This window comes from Carlito syrichta, unplaced genomic scaffold (genome assembly GCF_000164805.1).
Source record: "Carlito syrichta isolate Samal-C Ts95f unplaced genomic scaffold, Tarsius_syrichta-2.0.1 Scaffold307032, whole genome shotgun sequence".
Lineage (NCBI taxonomy): Eukaryota > Metazoa > Chordata > Mammalia > Primates > Tarsiidae > Carlito > Carlito syrichta.
This window is the reverse complement of record NW_007251128.1, coordinates 52,791-70,195: the sequence shown is the minus strand read 5'-3', so window position 1 is coordinate 70,195 and position 17,405 is coordinate 52,791. Positions and strand designations below refer to the sequence as shown.

Genomic DNA, 17,405 nt, shown 5'->3' with positions numbered 1-17,405 from the left:
TTAATTTTTGTACATCAACAAAAATTACTAAAATTGATAAATCTTGTTAATAAATTTAATATTTAAATGTCAACTAAAATGAAATACAACAAAAGGGCCACAGGCAAATAGTCTGGTTGAGAAAGGACACAATCAGGTCACCAGCTATAAGCCAAGTAAGAACTTCAATACAAATTAAAATAGACATGGCAAGAAATTGTGTATAATAACCTAGTTCTGTCAGGCGCAGTGGTTCAGGCCCAGCTCATGCCTTTGGAGGCCAAGGCAGAAGGATCACTTGACCTCAGGCATTTGAGACCAGCTTGGGCAACATAGCAAGACTTGCATCTCTACAAAAAAAATTTAAAAATTAGCCAGGCATGGTGGTGTGCACCTGTAGTACCAGCTTCTCAGCAGGTTGAGGCAGAAGGATCACTTGAGTTTAGAAGTTTGAGGCTGTTAACAAGCCATGACTGTGCCACTGCACTCTAGCCTGGGCAACAGAGTGAGACCCCACCTCAATACATAAATAAATAACCTAGTTCTTTCTCAGTCTATTAATTTTCAATGTAATTGAATTATCCTTTCAATACTGTAAAGCATATACATTGTGATTTAAAAGGCTAGTTTTATATATATATATATATATATATATATATTTTTTTTTTTTTTTTTGAGTCAAGGTTTCACTCTGTCACCCATGCTAGAGTGCAGTAGCATGATCGAGGCTCACCACAGACTCGATCTCCTGGACTCAGGTGATTCTTCAACCTCAACCTCCTGAGTAGCTGGGACTATAGGCGTGCACCACAACACCTGGCCATATTTCAAAATATTTATGGCAGTCTGAGCTAACAGGTTTTAGTACCACCAAAAAAAATCATATTTTACAATGCAAAAAAAGTTTTTTTAAAGCAAATTATCTGAATATTCTTTTTTTCTGAGTTGGAGTCTCACTCTGTGCCCAGGCTAGAGTGCAGTGGCATGCTCATGGCCACCGCAGCTTCGACCTGCTGGGGTTTGGCGATCCTTCTACCTCGGCCTTCCAAGTAGCTGAAACTACTACTATTAGCCGGGCATGCCACCAAGCCCGGTTCATTTTTGTGATTTATTGTAGAGATGAGGTCTCACCAAGTTGCTCAGGCTGGTCTTGAACTCCTAGGCTCAGGCAATCCTCTTACCTCAGCCTCCCAAAGTGCTGGGATTACCGACTGAGCCACCGAAATATGATGAAAGAGTGGTTTCCATGGCTTATGGGTGGACGGGTTTGACTATAAAGGAGCAAGATAAAGCAGTTCTTTGGGATAATTAATGCAAAAGTTCTGTATCCTGATTTAACACAATACATGTGTCAAAATTCATAAAACTGTACATCCCAAAAAGTCAATCTTACTGTATGATAACATAAAAAATAAACATTTAAAAATTTTCCATTCAAGCAGCTAAGAAGCCTTGCTTTCTGTAACAGTTTTAACACTGGTACATGTACGCCTAAAAACTACTTATGTTTGATATACATGTAAAGAGAATCATATAGTATACCCTTTCTTGTATCTGGCTTAAGATTACATCAAGATGTGACTTAGTTCATTCACTCTCATAGATGTAAAGTATTCCATTGTGTGATGTGTGAATATAACAATTTATGCATGTTCTTGTTGATGTATAATTGGGCTACTTCTAGTTTATGATATTACAGTGTAACTATTGTAACACTATTACTGAATGTGTTCCGTTTAATGTTTGTACAAGTTGCCAGTACAGGATGGCAAAAATCAAAATCAAACCAATTAACCATCAATAGGAGAATGACTAAACAAATTATGGCTATAATTTTAAAAATAAGGTAAGCAAATTTTATTTTTTATTTTTATTTTTTAAGGCAGAGTTGCACTCTGTCACTCAGACTGGAGTGCAGTAGCATAATCATGGCTCACCACGGCTCATACTCCTGGGCTCAAACAAACCTCCTGTCTCAGCTTCCCAAGTAGCTAGGACTATAGGCACATACCACCACACTCAGCTAATTTTCCTATTTTTTGTAGAGACAGGGTCTCGCTTTGTTGCCCAGGTTAGTCTCGAACTCCTGACCTCAAACAATCCTCCTGCCTCAGCTTCCCAACATGCTGGAATTACAGACATGAACCCCTGGACCCAGCATCATCATCATCATCATCATCATCATTATTATTATTGAGACAAAGTCTTGCTATGTTGCCCAGGCTCGTCTCAAACTCCTGGTCTTAAGTAATCCTCCCACCTTGGCCTCCCAAAGTGCTGGGATTACAGCCATGAGCCACCACGCCTGGCCATTACTTTTAGTTTTTTAAAGGATCATTCAGAAATACCCAGCATATACATGGTGAAACCTCAATATTGCCTGGGATCTGACACAAGATTCAAAGGCTGCCACTTACCTGGAAGAGTTCTTTAAATGAGGGGTGTACCATAGGGTTGGGAACAAAAGGAAGGGCGTAGAAAGGAAGAAACTCTGTGGTCTGGCTCAAGGCTGCCCCTTTGGTCTCCAGGTAGGTTTTGAAGTAAGAAATTCGTTCATCCAGTTCCTCTTTGTCCTAGAGGAAGGGAAGACACTTGTTTGAAGTATCTAGCTCGACACCTATTCCACCTCTTTCTAGGCTTCTTCTGTCCCAGCAGTGTCACTGGTGTTCCCCAATTTGGTCTCACAGGTGCAATGTCTCTAGTCATTTTACCATTACCTCAAGTTTCCTCCTTAATGACACTGTCAGGACTATCAGAGAACTATCTATACAGTTTAATATGTTGCTTTTTGTACTTTATTATTGCCATTTTCTCATGTCCTTAAAATATTTCATAACATTTTGAATGGCTGGACAAAACCTCATCTTGTCTATCAAAATTTATTTAACTAAGCCTCGCATTAATTAGACATATACATTGTTTCTACTTTTCAGATATAAATAAGTATTTGTGTGCATTCCCATGACTCCAACAGGAGAAGTTTGTAAAGATTAATAGGCACAGCTTTAAGGCGCTCTGAAACATAAGCTTCCATAATTCTGCTTTCTTTAATCACACTAAAAACTGACCTTGCTCTGTTTCCCTATTCCACATGTAACCCAAGGCAAGTCAATTCCCCCTCAGGGTTTCCATCTCCTCTTGGCCTCAATAAGAAAACCCAAGGAACTGCATGTGGTACTTTCCTCTCCTGCCCACCCTGGCTCTCCCAGTTATAGCCTTCTCAGCCTCGTTCACAGACTCAGTCTGCTTGTCTCATGAGCACATCACATGTGACCTACAGCCTAAGGCTCTCTTCTGACCCCTGGACTTTAAAAATACAAAACATTTATTGATTTTTTATCTTATATCAAAACTTAAACAGAAATAAAAACAATATGAAAATCTCCCATGATCTCCTCAAGACTGATAACTTGGGGAAGAGCCTTCCAAGAATGGCTGTTACAATGAACTGTAATGCTACTCCCTCCACCACCGTCCCCTCCTTTGGTGTCCTGGACATTTTCACACGTTAACACCTAGTCCTTGGGGCAGTAGTTTTCCCCTGGTCCCTTTCTGTCATTTTCTCTGCACTCAAAGCTTAGCCACCACTGCAGCTTGAAATGTCAGCTCTCCCCTCTCTCCTCATCTCCAGCCCCACCTGGGAAAGGGCTGGAGAAGATAAATCCAACTAACCACTCAAATCGACTTTCCACAAACAGGGGTACTATTTTTCCACTACTTAAGTTCAAATTTATGTTCTAATATAAGGTCTAATATACAGCCTAAATATGTGTTTTTGTAGACACAAATGTATATATATATATATTAAGTTGCCAAATAAGGAAACTTTATTTTGATGAGTTTTCAAAAACTTGAGGTATCTAGGAAAACAATATAGATTTGATTATAGGAATTATTCAATCTCCATATAAATGGAACATAAACTCCTAGGAATAAAGTAGAAAAGCATTAATCAGGACACAAGATGCCTATATCTTGTAAGCAATGTGATAAAATGGCCACAAAATGAAATCAATGCTCATCTGGAAAACAGCAGCTAACATTCTCCTTAACACACCATTTGGACGAACCTACCGGTCTCCCTAGGGAGTGTTTCAAGAGATAGATAGCAAAATGGATGTGAAGATAGAATTCCAACTTCTGGGCAAAGGAGTCACCATCTCGAATGGAACTGGGAATGTGCTCCTCCCACAAATTGAAGAACAATTTCTGGTCTCCATTGTCAAATGCAGTGATAAGATCCTTCTGTGGAGAAGACATCAGACTAAATCACAGTCATAAGGGATGCTCATTCTTCCAATAAATTCCTTCCCCAAATTCTCACAACCCACCTAGTACCATAGATACCCCAATACTCCTTTTCAGAGGTAAAGGACAGAAAAATAGAGATCCCACAGGGCTTAAAGCTCCTTAGGCTGATTCCTGTAGACCACCCCTGGTTTTCCACCCTTTTACAATATCAAAACTAGGCACTATAAAGAACAGACAAAATGTTGAAGTCTTTGAAGTGGAAAGAATCAGACATAGAACAAAGACTTGAGGCCAGAGAACTCACAGACATAAGAACATTAAAGTCCCCCACTTTGGATTTGCTGACCCACAGCATGCAGCTTTTAAAAACCACTGAGACCCAGAACCCAGACAGGCCTCATGGGAACAAACCTCACACATATGACCACTTGTTGAAAGCATAACTCCCAAGTCCCGGAGTGGCCAGCACCCATAATGCACTGACTCAGTCTATCTAGGGCCTGGAAGTGGGCATTGCCACTTGTTCCCTGTTGCTAGAAGCACACCTAACTGAGATGGCACTGTGGGAAGCCACTACAGACCCCAACACACCATAAGGTGACTGTCCATGTCCACCAGTTTCAGTTACAGGGAAGCACAGGCTGGTGATGGAGAAAGGAGCACGGGCTCAGCACCATTCTGACTACAGAGCTGTATGTGGGACAGTGACAGCTTCACGACTTACCACTCACTAGTTGAAAGAGAGAATTTTGGAGAAAAGAGATGGCAATTGCCTCACAATGCCACCTGCCTCACAAAAAGTTAACGTATCTATCTTGAATACCTGCTGCATAATTTGGAGGATTTTAATATAAGGTAGAAGCCAGGCTTGGTGGCTCAGTCTGTAATCCTGCACTTTGGGAGGCTGAGGTGAGTGGATTGCCTGAGCCCGTGGGTTCGAAACCAGCCTGGGCAACTTGGCAAGACCTCATCTCTACAATAAATCAAAAAATTATACAGGTAGCACGCGCCTGTAGTTCCAGCTACTTGGAAGGCTGAGGCAGAAAGATCGCCGGAGCCCAGCAGGTCGAGGCCGCGGTGGCCGGGAGTGGCCACTGCACTCCAGTCTGGGTGACAGAGTGAGACTCCAACTCAAAAAAAAAAGTATAAGGTAGAATTGAAAGAACTTCCCAATGGTCCAAAACAATATGACTACAGTTTTTTTCCTTTTTGTATGAAATGCCCGGATGTTCAGACCCACATTTTGTGGTCAATTGCAAAAGCTTTTCTTAGATTTGATTTTCTATAGAATTACCAATTCCCCACTGCCACTATTTGGCCATTGTTCTTTTATACTTTAAAATGGCTTTATGTATAATTTTCCTGTATTACTGTCATTTTTTTTTAGGTTACTTATGCTTATAATCAAACTTGTTAACATTACAAAGTGGAAATGTACAAAGAACAAATAATATTGCAGTGTTTGAATATATTTAAATCAAAGACATTCATTAATAAGAAATCTTCAAATGTGAACATTACAAAAATTTTCACTATGGCATGTGAACAGGAACAACTGTCTCTGAATGCCACCTGACTCTGGAAGGTCCTGGCATACATGGGAAACAAACTCAGAATTTTCAAATACGCCCTATGGAACTTCTACTTCCTCAGAGCTGGGTTCTTTCTGATCCTCAGCCTTGGAAACAGGTGAAAAACAGCCACTAGCAACTGTGGGTAGGAGGTAACAAAACAAAGCACAAGCTGGTGAACATAGCCACCTCTCGGAAGAATTTGGAAGCTGGTGAACACAGCCACCTCTCGGAAGAATTTGGAGGACCCACACTGTCTTCTTAATGACTGATAGAAAAGTGCGGGTGATACTCCCAAGGGGCAGTGGCTGGGGCCTTGCTACGCCCCAAGCTCACCTCTGTCACGCTTCCCAGTAAGCCCTGCCAGCCACTCCTGAAGAGGTCTTCACCCTTGAGAGGTATAGTGACCAAGAGTTCTTTGACTGTGTAAGTGAGGTGAGTGCAGACTCTCGTGGTATTTTAAGCCTTAGAGTCAAAGTATTTTCCTAACGTGGCTTGGCAGAGTCCACAAGTCAAATGGTCCATCCATAGTTTGTTCTAAATGCTACATTTGTAGACCCGAGACCATAAACCTTTGCTATGCTATTATAATCACATCTATCATCCACTCTAATTTATGATTCATAATCTGTACCTGGAAATGGTCTCTGCATTTAAAATAATACTCACACATAAATCAATCCAGTTACATCATATGTGGTCCAAATACTAATGATCTTCTGTTTACCATGATCACAGCCAGAATCCCCAAGATGAGAAAATGTGCATGCCACCAATAACTTATAAATATACACATTTCTTATAGAGCTGTGTTTGAGGAACTCATCATGTGTTATGTGCTACTAACAACTGGCATATTTTGCTAACTGCTATTGCTATTCCAGGCTTTTCTTGTTTGGAAAATCTATCACAGTGAGGGGCACAGCTATTGAATGGATAAGCAGAAAAGATATGCTTGACAATCAGAAAGTTTTAAGATCTTTTAAGTTAAATGGACCCAAAGACATCAGAGAAATAAAAATCAAACCATGATATCACTTCAAATTCATTAAAATGGTTAATATTTTTAAAACACACACACCGAGAAAATAACAAGTAGAGAAATTGGAATCCTTATACACTGCTGGTGGGAATGGGAATAAAAACAATTTGGCAATTCCTCAAAAAATTAAAAATAGAACTACTATAAGATCCAGCAATACTTCTAGTATAAATCCGAAAGAATCGAAAACAAGGTCTTGAAGAGATACTTGCATACCCACATTCATAGCAGCATCATTCCTAACAACCAAGAGGTAGAAGCAACCCAAGTGTCCATTCACAGAAGAATGAACAAACTGTGGTATGCACATATGATGAGATATACAGGAAATCTTGTCACATACTACTACATGAGTGAACCTGGAGGACATAACGCTGAGTGAAATAAGTCAGTCACAAAAAGACAAATACTGTATGACTACACACACATGAGGTATCTAAAATAGTCAGATTCATAGACAGAAGGTAGAATGGTGGGTGCCAAGAGCTTGGGGGAGGAGAAAGGAGTTGTTTAATGGGTAAAGAGTTTCACATTTACAAGATGAAAAGGTTCTGGAGATCTCTGTTTCACAATAATATATATATATATACTTAACACTACTGAACTGTACACATAAAAATGGTTAAGATGGTAAATTTTGTTATTTTTTTAATGGCCCAAAGAGACATTTAAGCATCCTCAGATGCAGCTTGGAGCTGAAATGTGGTAGCAAACTAGTTGCAAAAGGTATACAGCAACCATCTCTAGAAGTACCAGATATGCAAATAAGCTTCAAGACACAGAGCTTGTTGGCCTTGTCCTATATCATCACACAATCTGATCATGTGTGAATTTCACAAAAGATTCTTACTGTTTTGCTAGTTAGGTATGAAGGATTTGCTATATTCCTCCCAAATGTTAGCTTCAATCAGGAGATGCTCACATATTTTTCCAATGTGTAGGGTAAAAGTGTGGTCTCTCTTCATCCAGAAGAAACCAGGGAAACCAAGTGCTGAGAAGTAAAGCTGATTTCCCTAAGAACACGCTTTACTCTAAGAACCTGTTTCCACCCCTAATAATAACTCTATTTCTTCTTTTTATGTTCTGAAAATTTTGCTACAGGTTTGGGAGGTGCTGGGAGGTCTGGCTGTTGCAGCATCCACAGAAGGCCCTGTGTCTGAAGCAGTGGTAGCTCAGCAGCCAGGTACCTGAGGTCCAAAGGAGCCAGAGGGCATTGCCTCCCTCCCAAGCTCCATGGGCTGTTTCGACAACACCCCCCGCTTAAACAGTGCCAGCCACCGAGGGGTCAGGAACTAGGAGAAGATCAGCAGTGGCTACAGCCTGAACTCCAGCTACTCAAGGGACTTGCAAAACAAGCCTCAAATTATTTTTGGAAGTAGGTATATTGAAATAAATAAATGTATTAAAATAATAAAATCATCCAAAGGAGACACATGCTGCCTTAGGAAATGGTAGAATCTCTTATCACTGGAAATATTCTAGGTGAACTGAGCACTTACGTGGAATATTACAAATATGATTGAGGCACCAAATAATGGCTGAAATGAGGATTTTTAATGTCCTTTCTAACCCTGAGATGAGGACTTTATAATCTCTGTGTTCTTTGCAGTCCACTGGTATTCACAAAGCTGCACAAGCCTTCTTTTGATAGGATACCGCCTTGACAGTCTCACTCTTGTTCCCTGTCTTCTCCAACCTCCCCAAACCAGAATGCAAATGCAGTACAGGCAGAGGTTTTGTTTTGTTTGTTCACTGCAGCAGTGCCTAGAATTAATAACCTAAAACTTCCTCAGGAGAGGGATTCCAATTGCCTCAGTTTCTAAACATTCCATGTTTTCCTCTTTTCCTTCTTCCCAAGAAATATATGTGAAAAATCTTATGTGGCCACACATTTCCTAGGTAGAGCACAGAGATTTTTTTTTTTTTTTTTGAGTTGGAGTCTCACTCTGTCACCCAGACTGGAGTGCAATGGCCGCTCCTGGCCACCGCAGCCTTGACCTGCTGGGCTCTGGCGATCCTTCTGCCTCAGCCTTCCAAGTAGCTGGAACTACAGGCATGCGCTACCATGCCTGGCTAATTTTTTGATTTATTGTAGAGATGAGGTCTCACCAAGTTGCCCAGTTGGGTTTTGAACCCATGGGCTCAGGCAACCCACTCACCGCAGCCTCCCAAAGCGCAGGATTACAGACTGAGCCACTGAGTCCAACTTTTTTTTTTTTTTTGAGTTGGAATCTCACTCCTTCGTCCAGGCTGGAGTGCAGTTGCATGCACGCTCATGGCCACCCCAGCATAGAACTTCTGGGCTCCGGTGATTCTTCCACCTCAGCCTTCTAAGTAGTGAGAACTACAGATGCGTGCTACCACGCCTGGCTATTTTTTATTTTATTGTAGAGACGAGGTCTTGCCAGGTTGCCTGGGCTGGTCTTGAACCCGCAGGCTCAGGCAATCCACTTGCCTCGGCCTACCAAAGTGCTGGGATTACAGGCTAAGCCACCGAGTTCAGCAGAGCACAGAGATTTAAAATGACATTATTAATTTATCTATAAACACTTGTGCAGTCTAAAGTAATTCTGAGCAAATCCTCAGAACAATCCAGGGCCAGGCATGGTGGATTATGCCTGTAATGACAACACTTTGGGAGGCTGGGGGGGTGGATCACTTGAGCCCAGAAGTTCAAGACCCGCCTGAGCAACATAGCAAGACCTTGTCTCTACAGAAAAAAAAAGTATTCAGGAGTAGTGGCACGCTGTAGTCCCAAATACTCGGGAGGCTGAGGTAGAAGGATCACCTGAGCCCAGAAGGTAATAGACAACTCAAAAAATACAAAACAAAAAAACAAAAAAACAAAAAAAACCCTCCAGCATTCTCCAAAGGCAGCATTTTTTACAAGTTATCTTGATTATCTATAGGGACAAAAAAATAAGCAAAATATTACCTGAATTATCAGTGATTTGGAGTCTCTTAAAGATCCACCTGCTGTTTTACATAATGGTTTTCCTTTTATTTTACATTCTTTTGAAAATGTTTTCAAGGTGTCTTCAAATTCAGCAAAATCTAAATACTATAAAAGGAACATAATTAAACAACTCAATACCAAAAACAAACAATCCAATTTTAAATCAGGCAAAGGACCTTAATGGACATTTCTCCAAAGAAGACTTTAAAAAAGTCAACAGATATTTGAAAAGGTGCTCAATACCACTAATCATCAGGAAATTGCAAATCAAAACCACAATGAGATATTACCTCACACCTGTCAGAATGGCTATTATCAAAGACACAAATGATAACAAGCGTTAGTGAGGATGTAAAAAAAAAGAAACCCTGGTACACTCTTGATGGGACTGAAAACTGGTACAGCCATTATGGAAAACTGTATGGAGGTTCCTTAAAAAAGTAAAAATAGAATTATCATATAATCCAGCTATCCCACTTCTGAGTATACTCAGAAAGGATATAAAATCAGTATTTCAAAGAGATGTTGGTATCCCTGCACTCACTGCAGCATTATTCATAATAGTCAATATATGGAAACAATCTAAATGCCCACCGACAGATGAATAAATAACAAAAATGTGGCACATACATATTAATGGAATGTCAATCAGCCTTTAAGAAGAAGAAAACTCTGCCACTTGTGACCACATGGATGAAGTTGGAGGACACATGCTACTTGAAATAAGCCAGACACAGTAATACAAACACTGCATTAACTCACTTATATGTGGACTCTAAAATAGCCAACCTCATAGAAGCACAGGAGAATGGTGATTGATAGAGGCTGAGGAGTGGGGAAAATGGGAAGATGTTGGTCAAAAGGTACAAAGTTTCAGTTATGCAAGATGGAAAAAGTTCTGGAGCACTAATGCACAGCATGATAACTATAGTTAACAATACTATACTGTGTACTTGAAATGTGATAAGAGTAGATTTTAAGTGTTCTCATAAAAAGGTAACTGAGGTGATGGCTATACCAGTCAGCTTGACTGTGGTGACCATTTCACAATGTATACGTATTTCAAATCATCAAGTTCTATACCTTAAATATATGTATTTAATCAATAAAACATTAAAAAACATAAATGTATATATATTTGTCTGCTTAACATCAATCAGTAACTGTCTTTGATGTAATTGTACCAGCTCAATATTAACACCAATTTATAATGAAGTTAGTAAACTGTTACCTTTGGGAGAAGTAATTTGAGATCTATCTTAGAGTTTACTTATCAATGTATCATAGAAAACATTTATTTTCAGAAAAATAAATTTGTTTGCAAAAGGAAAATGTGAGGTGCATGATTCATTATAAATAGTAATAGAAAATAAAATGACCGAGAACAGTGGCTCATGCCTATAATCCCAACACGTTGAGAGGCCAAGGCGAGAGGATTGCCTGAACCCAGGGGTTCAAGATCAGCCTGGGCAACCTGGAGATACCTCATCTCTACAATAAATCAAAAAATTAGCTGAGCATGGTGGTGTGTGCCTGTAGTTCCAGCTACTTGGAAGGCTGAGGTGGAAGGATCGCCAGAGCCCAGCAGGTCGAGGCTGCAGTAGCCATGAGTATGCCACTGCACTCCAGCCTGGGCAGCAGAGTGAGAGTCCAACTCACATAAACAAACCAACAAAAAAGATTTCAGTTTAGTTATAAAACAAAACATAAACACATGGAAAATTATATAAGAGAAAATAGATAAATAGCTGCAACAAGAAACACTCAAGGCACTAAAAAATTTGCTGCATTTTTTCAGGATCTCTTTTTTTATGAACTCTGTTTTGCATAACATACCTACCTCCTTCACTATTCCAAGTAATTCAGATTCATGAGCCAGAATATCCCCCATTTTGAACTTTTACTGGTATTTCTCACAGCAAAAATCTCTACAAAGCAAAAACACAAGACAAAAGCTTTCATTTCAACCACCTGTAAAATCACAAAAGGACAGCTGTGGTGAGAGAAGCATGGTCCCCCAAAGATGTCCACACCCTAATCCCCAGAACCTGTGAATACATGAGATTACATGGTAAGAGGGAATTAAGGTTGCAGATGGAATTGCGGTTGCTAATCAGTTGAATTTCAAACAGGGAGACAATCCGGGATTATCCAGGTGTATCCTAGGCAAATGCAGGGGAAAGAGGGAGATAGGAGGGTTAGTGTCAGAGTGTTAAGATGTGAGGAAGACTCGATGGACATTACAGATTTTTAAAGTAGAGAAATGGTCACGAGCCAAGGAGGGTACATGACTGCTAGAAGCCAGAAAAGGCAAGAAATAGGTTCACAGATTCTCTCCCAGAGCATCCAGAAATGATCAAGCCCTATAGATACCTTGATTTTAGCCTAGTGAAACCCATTTCAGACTTTTTTTTTTGAGAGTCTTGTTCTGTCACCCAGGCTGAAGTACAGTAGCACGATTATAACTTACTGTAACCTTGAATTTCTGGGCTCAAACAATCCTTCTGCCTCAGTCTCCCTAGTAGCTAGGACTACAAGTGAGCACTACCACACCGGGCTAATTTTTGAATTTTTTTATAGAAACCAGGTCTTGCTATGCTGCCCAGGCTAGTCTCAAACTTCTGGCCTCAAATGATCCTCCAGCCTTGGACTCCCAAAGTGCTAGGATTACAGGTATGAACCACCAGCCAGTCCATTTTAGACTTCTGACCTCCAGAACTGTAAGATAATAAACTTGTGTTGCTTTACACCACTAAGTTTAAGGTCATTGGTTATAGCAACACTAGGAAATACAATAGCTAAAGTCAAAAGTAATTCTTTCTACTCTTCCTGCAGTGGTGTACAACTTTGGGAACTCCCCCAGATGTACCCAAAGTGGCCATTCCCTGTGGTCCACATCCCAGGCTCTTACCTCAGATTGGTTGCCCATAACCCCCAAGGAATTTAAAAGTCTGGGCTCTAACACGAGTTATGCAATTCACTGGCACCTGAGAGTCTTTTTTAATCTATAAAATAAGACAGTTCATCAGATCTCTCCTAATTCTAAGAATGAGTCTGAAACCTTACATTTTTCTGACAGTGACTTTGATTTGAATTATCTGAACACAAGTCAGGAAGATTAAATTCACTAACTTCCCCTATTTTTTCTCTGTCCCACTGTCATTGTCTATGGCTTCACATCTCTCCCAAGGTACTGCAATGTGACCTCCCCATCTCTTCTCTCTCCACTTCAACTGAATTTCTAGTCCTTTAACAAGTGATTCTTCCCTCCTTCTGGGGATTCTCCTGTGGTTGGTTCCACTCCCCTCCAGATGAAGGCCAGACTCCTTAGGCCCAACTCCCAAAGCTCTACACAACTTGGCCTCTGACACAGCCACATTTGTTCTGTAGGCTTGAGCCACACTGGCCACCATGTGGCTCCAGCGGACGCCCACTGGACACCCGCACATGCCTGCCCTTGAGGACTTTGCACTTCTTGTTCCCTCTGCCTCACTACCCTTCCTTCAGATACATCTCATTTGGGTCTCTGCTTAACTGTCACCTCCTCAGAGAGATTTGCCCTGACCACTCTTTCTAAGAGGTCAGTCCATCACTTTCTAGCCCTTTGTGCTGCTTGACTTTTCTCAAGCACCAACCACCACCTGACACGAATTCCCTTGGAATCCCCAGTGGCTAGGCCAGTGGGGTGTCACAAACACTGAAAGAGTGAAAATATTTCATGAAGAAATTATTCATGACGATATGAAGAAAACAATGCCAGGAAAGAGAAAGAGCTCGGAGGAGACAGGTATGGGGTTATTTTAGATATGGTGGTTGGAGAAGGCCTCACTGCGAACATGAAATTTGAGCAAAGACTGAGCACCTCCAAGATCTCGGCAAAGGGCTTTGCTATTTCACAGACCTCAGGCAGAAGAGTTTTGGAGTACTGAGTTATCGGAGTGTAGCCAGAGGAGATGAGAAAGGCAGACAGTGGCAGGCAACAAGGGGTTGGGGCCAGGTCAGGTGGGCTGCACAGAGCTGGTGAGCAGCTTAGATGTTAGGCTGAGTGTAACAGGAAGCTCAGAGAGAGTCCTGAAGAGGGGACTGAAATCTGATGGCCAGTCAGTTTGGTTTTTGTTTTTGAGACAATGTCCTGCTGTTGCCCAGGCAGGTCTTGAACTCTGAACCTCAAGTGAGCTCCTACCTCAGCCTCCCAAAGTAGCTGGAATTATAGGCACAAGTCACTGCCCCAGCTACCTGATGTACATTTTTTAACAGGCACTGTGTCTGCTGTGTGGAGGAGACTAGAAGGAAGCAAGAAGAGGGAGACCAGCAGGAGGCTACCGCACAGCCCACACTACCATGAATGGGACTTGGCAGAGTGAGAGGAGTCATGAGGAATGTTCTGATTCCAGATGGAAAAGGTAGCAGCAGCACAACTTGCCAAGGGATTGGATGTGGGGTATGAGGGGAAGAAGGGAAGTAAGAAACTGGGATCTAAGAGCCTGGGTGAACAGTATGCATTTGCTGAGATGGGGAAAACCTGAGGAGGGACCATCTTAGAGGTCACACCAAGAGCCCCGGCTGTAAGTCTGAGTGTCCTATTAGACATTCTAATGGAGGTGCTGAAAAGGTCAGTAGATATACGAGTCTGGGGTTTAAGGGAGAAGCAGGGGCTGAAGACAGAGGGATGGCAGAGAATATGGGTACTGAGTAAAGAAAGGGACAGATTTATGATGAGAAGTAAAACAAGAAACAAAGTTATCAGCTGCAAGTAAGAAGCAGGGTGACAGTCTGAGGAAAGGGAAGGTAGCAACCGAATTGACTGCAGCAACGTGGCAGGGTTTCTACACTGAGAGTCCACTTTAGGTCTCTGGACTTGAATCTCCAATGGAACCAGTCTGCACCATTCGCAGCTTTTCTCCTGCCACTTTCAGCTGTCTGAGTTAGGTTAGTCAGCGTGAGGTTTTTCTCGAAGAGAAGGGAAGGGAAAACAGGTGTAACAATGATGGGACACTGACGCTAAGCCAGGTGCAGGATGTGGGAGAGGAGACACATATAAGGGGGTTGCTAGGTAGTGAAAAAGTGTTGAGGACAGAGACTTGCTGAAAGAGACACATTCAAGTGAGCTTGAGAAATGGAAGGTAGGATGGATGGAGAGTGGGAGGGATGCTTGAAGGACGGATTATGAAGGTGATGCGGTACTAAAAAGCTCATGACCATGGGAGTGGGTGGATGAGGAGGATGGAGGGAAGAGATGCCTATTTGTAAGGAGGATGAAGACACTGGAGTGGCCAGGATGTGGAAACATCCAGAAGTGAAGTCAAAGCAGTGGGGAGGTAGACGGCAAGCCAGGTGCTGAAGGCTCCAAGGGAAACTTGGAGACGTGCCCTTGTCAGTGGCTGCCTGAAGGAGGGCTAGCAAGTGGCACAGCCCCTGCCAAGCACACCAAAGGAACTGGGGCTGTGAAGGAGTGAGGGGGAGGGTTGATTTGGAAGTAAGCAATGAAGAGCAGGGAGGACACCTGCCCACCTACCACCTCCAGAACTGTCAGATACATAAGGTGAAAGGAAAAAGGTAGCTGCTGTTTGAAGACACCCACCTCTCCAGCCTTTTTCTGGACCCCTCCCCCCACTCCCTCCGCCCCTCCCATCTCTCTCCTTGCTCCCTTCTACCAGTTCCCCACGTTGGGCCCTGGCAGCAGCAAACTCCTGGCCATTTCCCTATGCAGTATGCTCTTTCATGATCCTGAGCCCTAAGCCCACCATTTGATGTGTGCCCTGCCTCCTAGGCAAAAATGACTCATCATCCTAGCCTAGGCCAGACTTGGCCTCCTCCAAGAAGTCTCCCATGAACCTCCCCTTCCTTCCTTCCCTATCAAGGCAATTCTTTCTCCCCTGGGATATCTCTGTACCCTACACCTACTTCTGCTGCTATATTTATGCCCCTGCTTACCAAGACAGAGAGTTGCATTTAAATTTTGTATCTCCAGATCTTAGCAGAGTACCTGATAGGCAAGATAGCCACTCAAGATATTTGATGAATAAATGAAAATCAAGTCAAGGAATGGCATTTTTTAAGGCCCTGGAACAAGAAAACACTGTTCTTAAGAACTTGAGCTTACAACCTAAGGGCCTTTGCCCATATTGCTCTCCCTGACTGTTCTCCCTTCCCTCTCACTCCTCTTCCCCCTTTCTTCACCCGTTTAATCCTGTGCTTAATAAATCTCACTTCTGGCTGAGTGCGGTGGCTCAAGCCTGTAATCCCAGCACTTTGGGAGGCCGAGGTGAGAGGACTGCCTGAGCCCATGGATTTGAGACCAGCCTGGGCAACTTGGCAAGACCTTGTCTCTACAATAAATAAAAAATTAGCTGGGTGTGGTGGCACGTGCCTGTAGTTCTAGCTATTGGAAGGCTGAGGCAGAAGGATCACCTGAGTCCAGCAGGTCGAGGCTGCAGTGGCTGTGAGCCTGCCACTGCACTGCAGCCTGGGTGATGGTATGAGACTCCAACTCAAAAAAATAAAATAAAATAAAACAAATCTCACTTTCTCAGAGAAGTCTCTATGAACAGTTTGAGTAAGATTCTACTGTGATCAATTGTCAGGTAATGTGAACCACTGCCAGGTATTCAATAACTCTGATATTCTCAGAAATTTCTCTAAACTTTTGTATCATAATAAGTATCATTTTTGAGGAATTGTTGTATGTCAGGCAATGTGCAAAATGCCTCACATTTGATCTCCATGGTAACCTGAGAGGTGAATATACTTTATATTCTCCTTTTACAGATAAGGCAAGTAATCCTCAGGGAGGCTGACACAATCCCAATAGCCACAGTGACAAAGTAGCTGATATTAACCACTACACAGTAATAGCCCAAAGTTTGGACCACTTGAGTCAGAAGCACCTGGAATGCTTGTGCAAATAAAAATTCCTGCCTCTACTTAGTCTTACTGATCACGATGGCAGGTGCAAAGTTCAAAAATCTGCCTTTTTAAATAAGCTCCTGGATGACTTTTACACACACACAAGTTTGAGAGCCACCACCCTACCTAAGCAAAAATTAGGAAAAACTTTTTCAGTCATGCGTCTGTGTAGACGTGGCAGTTTCTGAATTTCTATATAAGAGAGACTTAGGGTCTACAAACTGGTTGGATGATGGAATTTGTATTGGAAGCCGAATTTGCATAGAAACCATCCTGGTTTTCCTTAGATTAGGTGAAGTCTAGACTTAACTTGGGTGCTTGGGGAGGGGAGTAGCTGATGGAGATTATGAGGGGGATCTAAAAGCCCCAGGTCACCCGCTCGCGCTGCCACTGCCTAGCAGGACGACTTGGGGGACCCCTTCCAAGTCTGGCCCACCGCAGCAAAGATCAGGGATTGCTTGCGAGAAGCAGCTGCGCCTGTCCTCGGGATGTCCATGGAGGCTGCCTTGGCCCTTGCCGGAGAAAGACCCTGGACCGCAGGCGAGAAGTGGGGCTGGCGGCTGCGGAGCAGGCGCGTCGGAGTTTTCCTCGGGTTGAGGGGTCCACAGAGCCTCGACCCTCGGGCCCCACTGCGGCTCCTCCCCGCCCGGGGAAGTCGGGCCGTGTCCGGGAACGCGCTTACCTGCAGTTCGGCAGCGGA

At 42.6% G+C, this 17,405-nt stretch overlaps 1 protein-coding gene across 1 annotated transcript in view; it reads right to left on the bottom strand.

Annotated features, from left to right (window-relative positions):
- Nucleotides 1–17,351, bottom strand: part of ARMC9 (armadillo repeat containing 9) — a 138,059-nt gene extending 120,708 nt beyond the window's left edge. Inside the window, exons 1-5 of the mRNA XM_021715385.1 lie at nucleotides 17,168–17,351; nucleotides 11,640–11,727; nucleotides 9,779–9,904; nucleotides 4,054–4,224; nucleotides 2,397–2,552 (exon numbers count right to left, since the gene is read on the bottom strand). Coding sequence (XP_021571060.1) covers nucleotides 2,397–2,552; nucleotides 4,054–4,224; nucleotides 9,779–9,904; nucleotides 11,640–11,690 — 504 coding nt within the window. The 5' untranslated portion in view covers nucleotides 11,691–11,727; nucleotides 17,168–17,351. The remainder of the gene's footprint in view (nucleotides 1–2,396; nucleotides 2,553–4,053; nucleotides 4,225–9,778; nucleotides 9,905–11,639; nucleotides 11,728–17,167) is intronic.
- Between the last annotated feature and the right edge of the window lie 54 nt (nucleotides 17,352–17,405).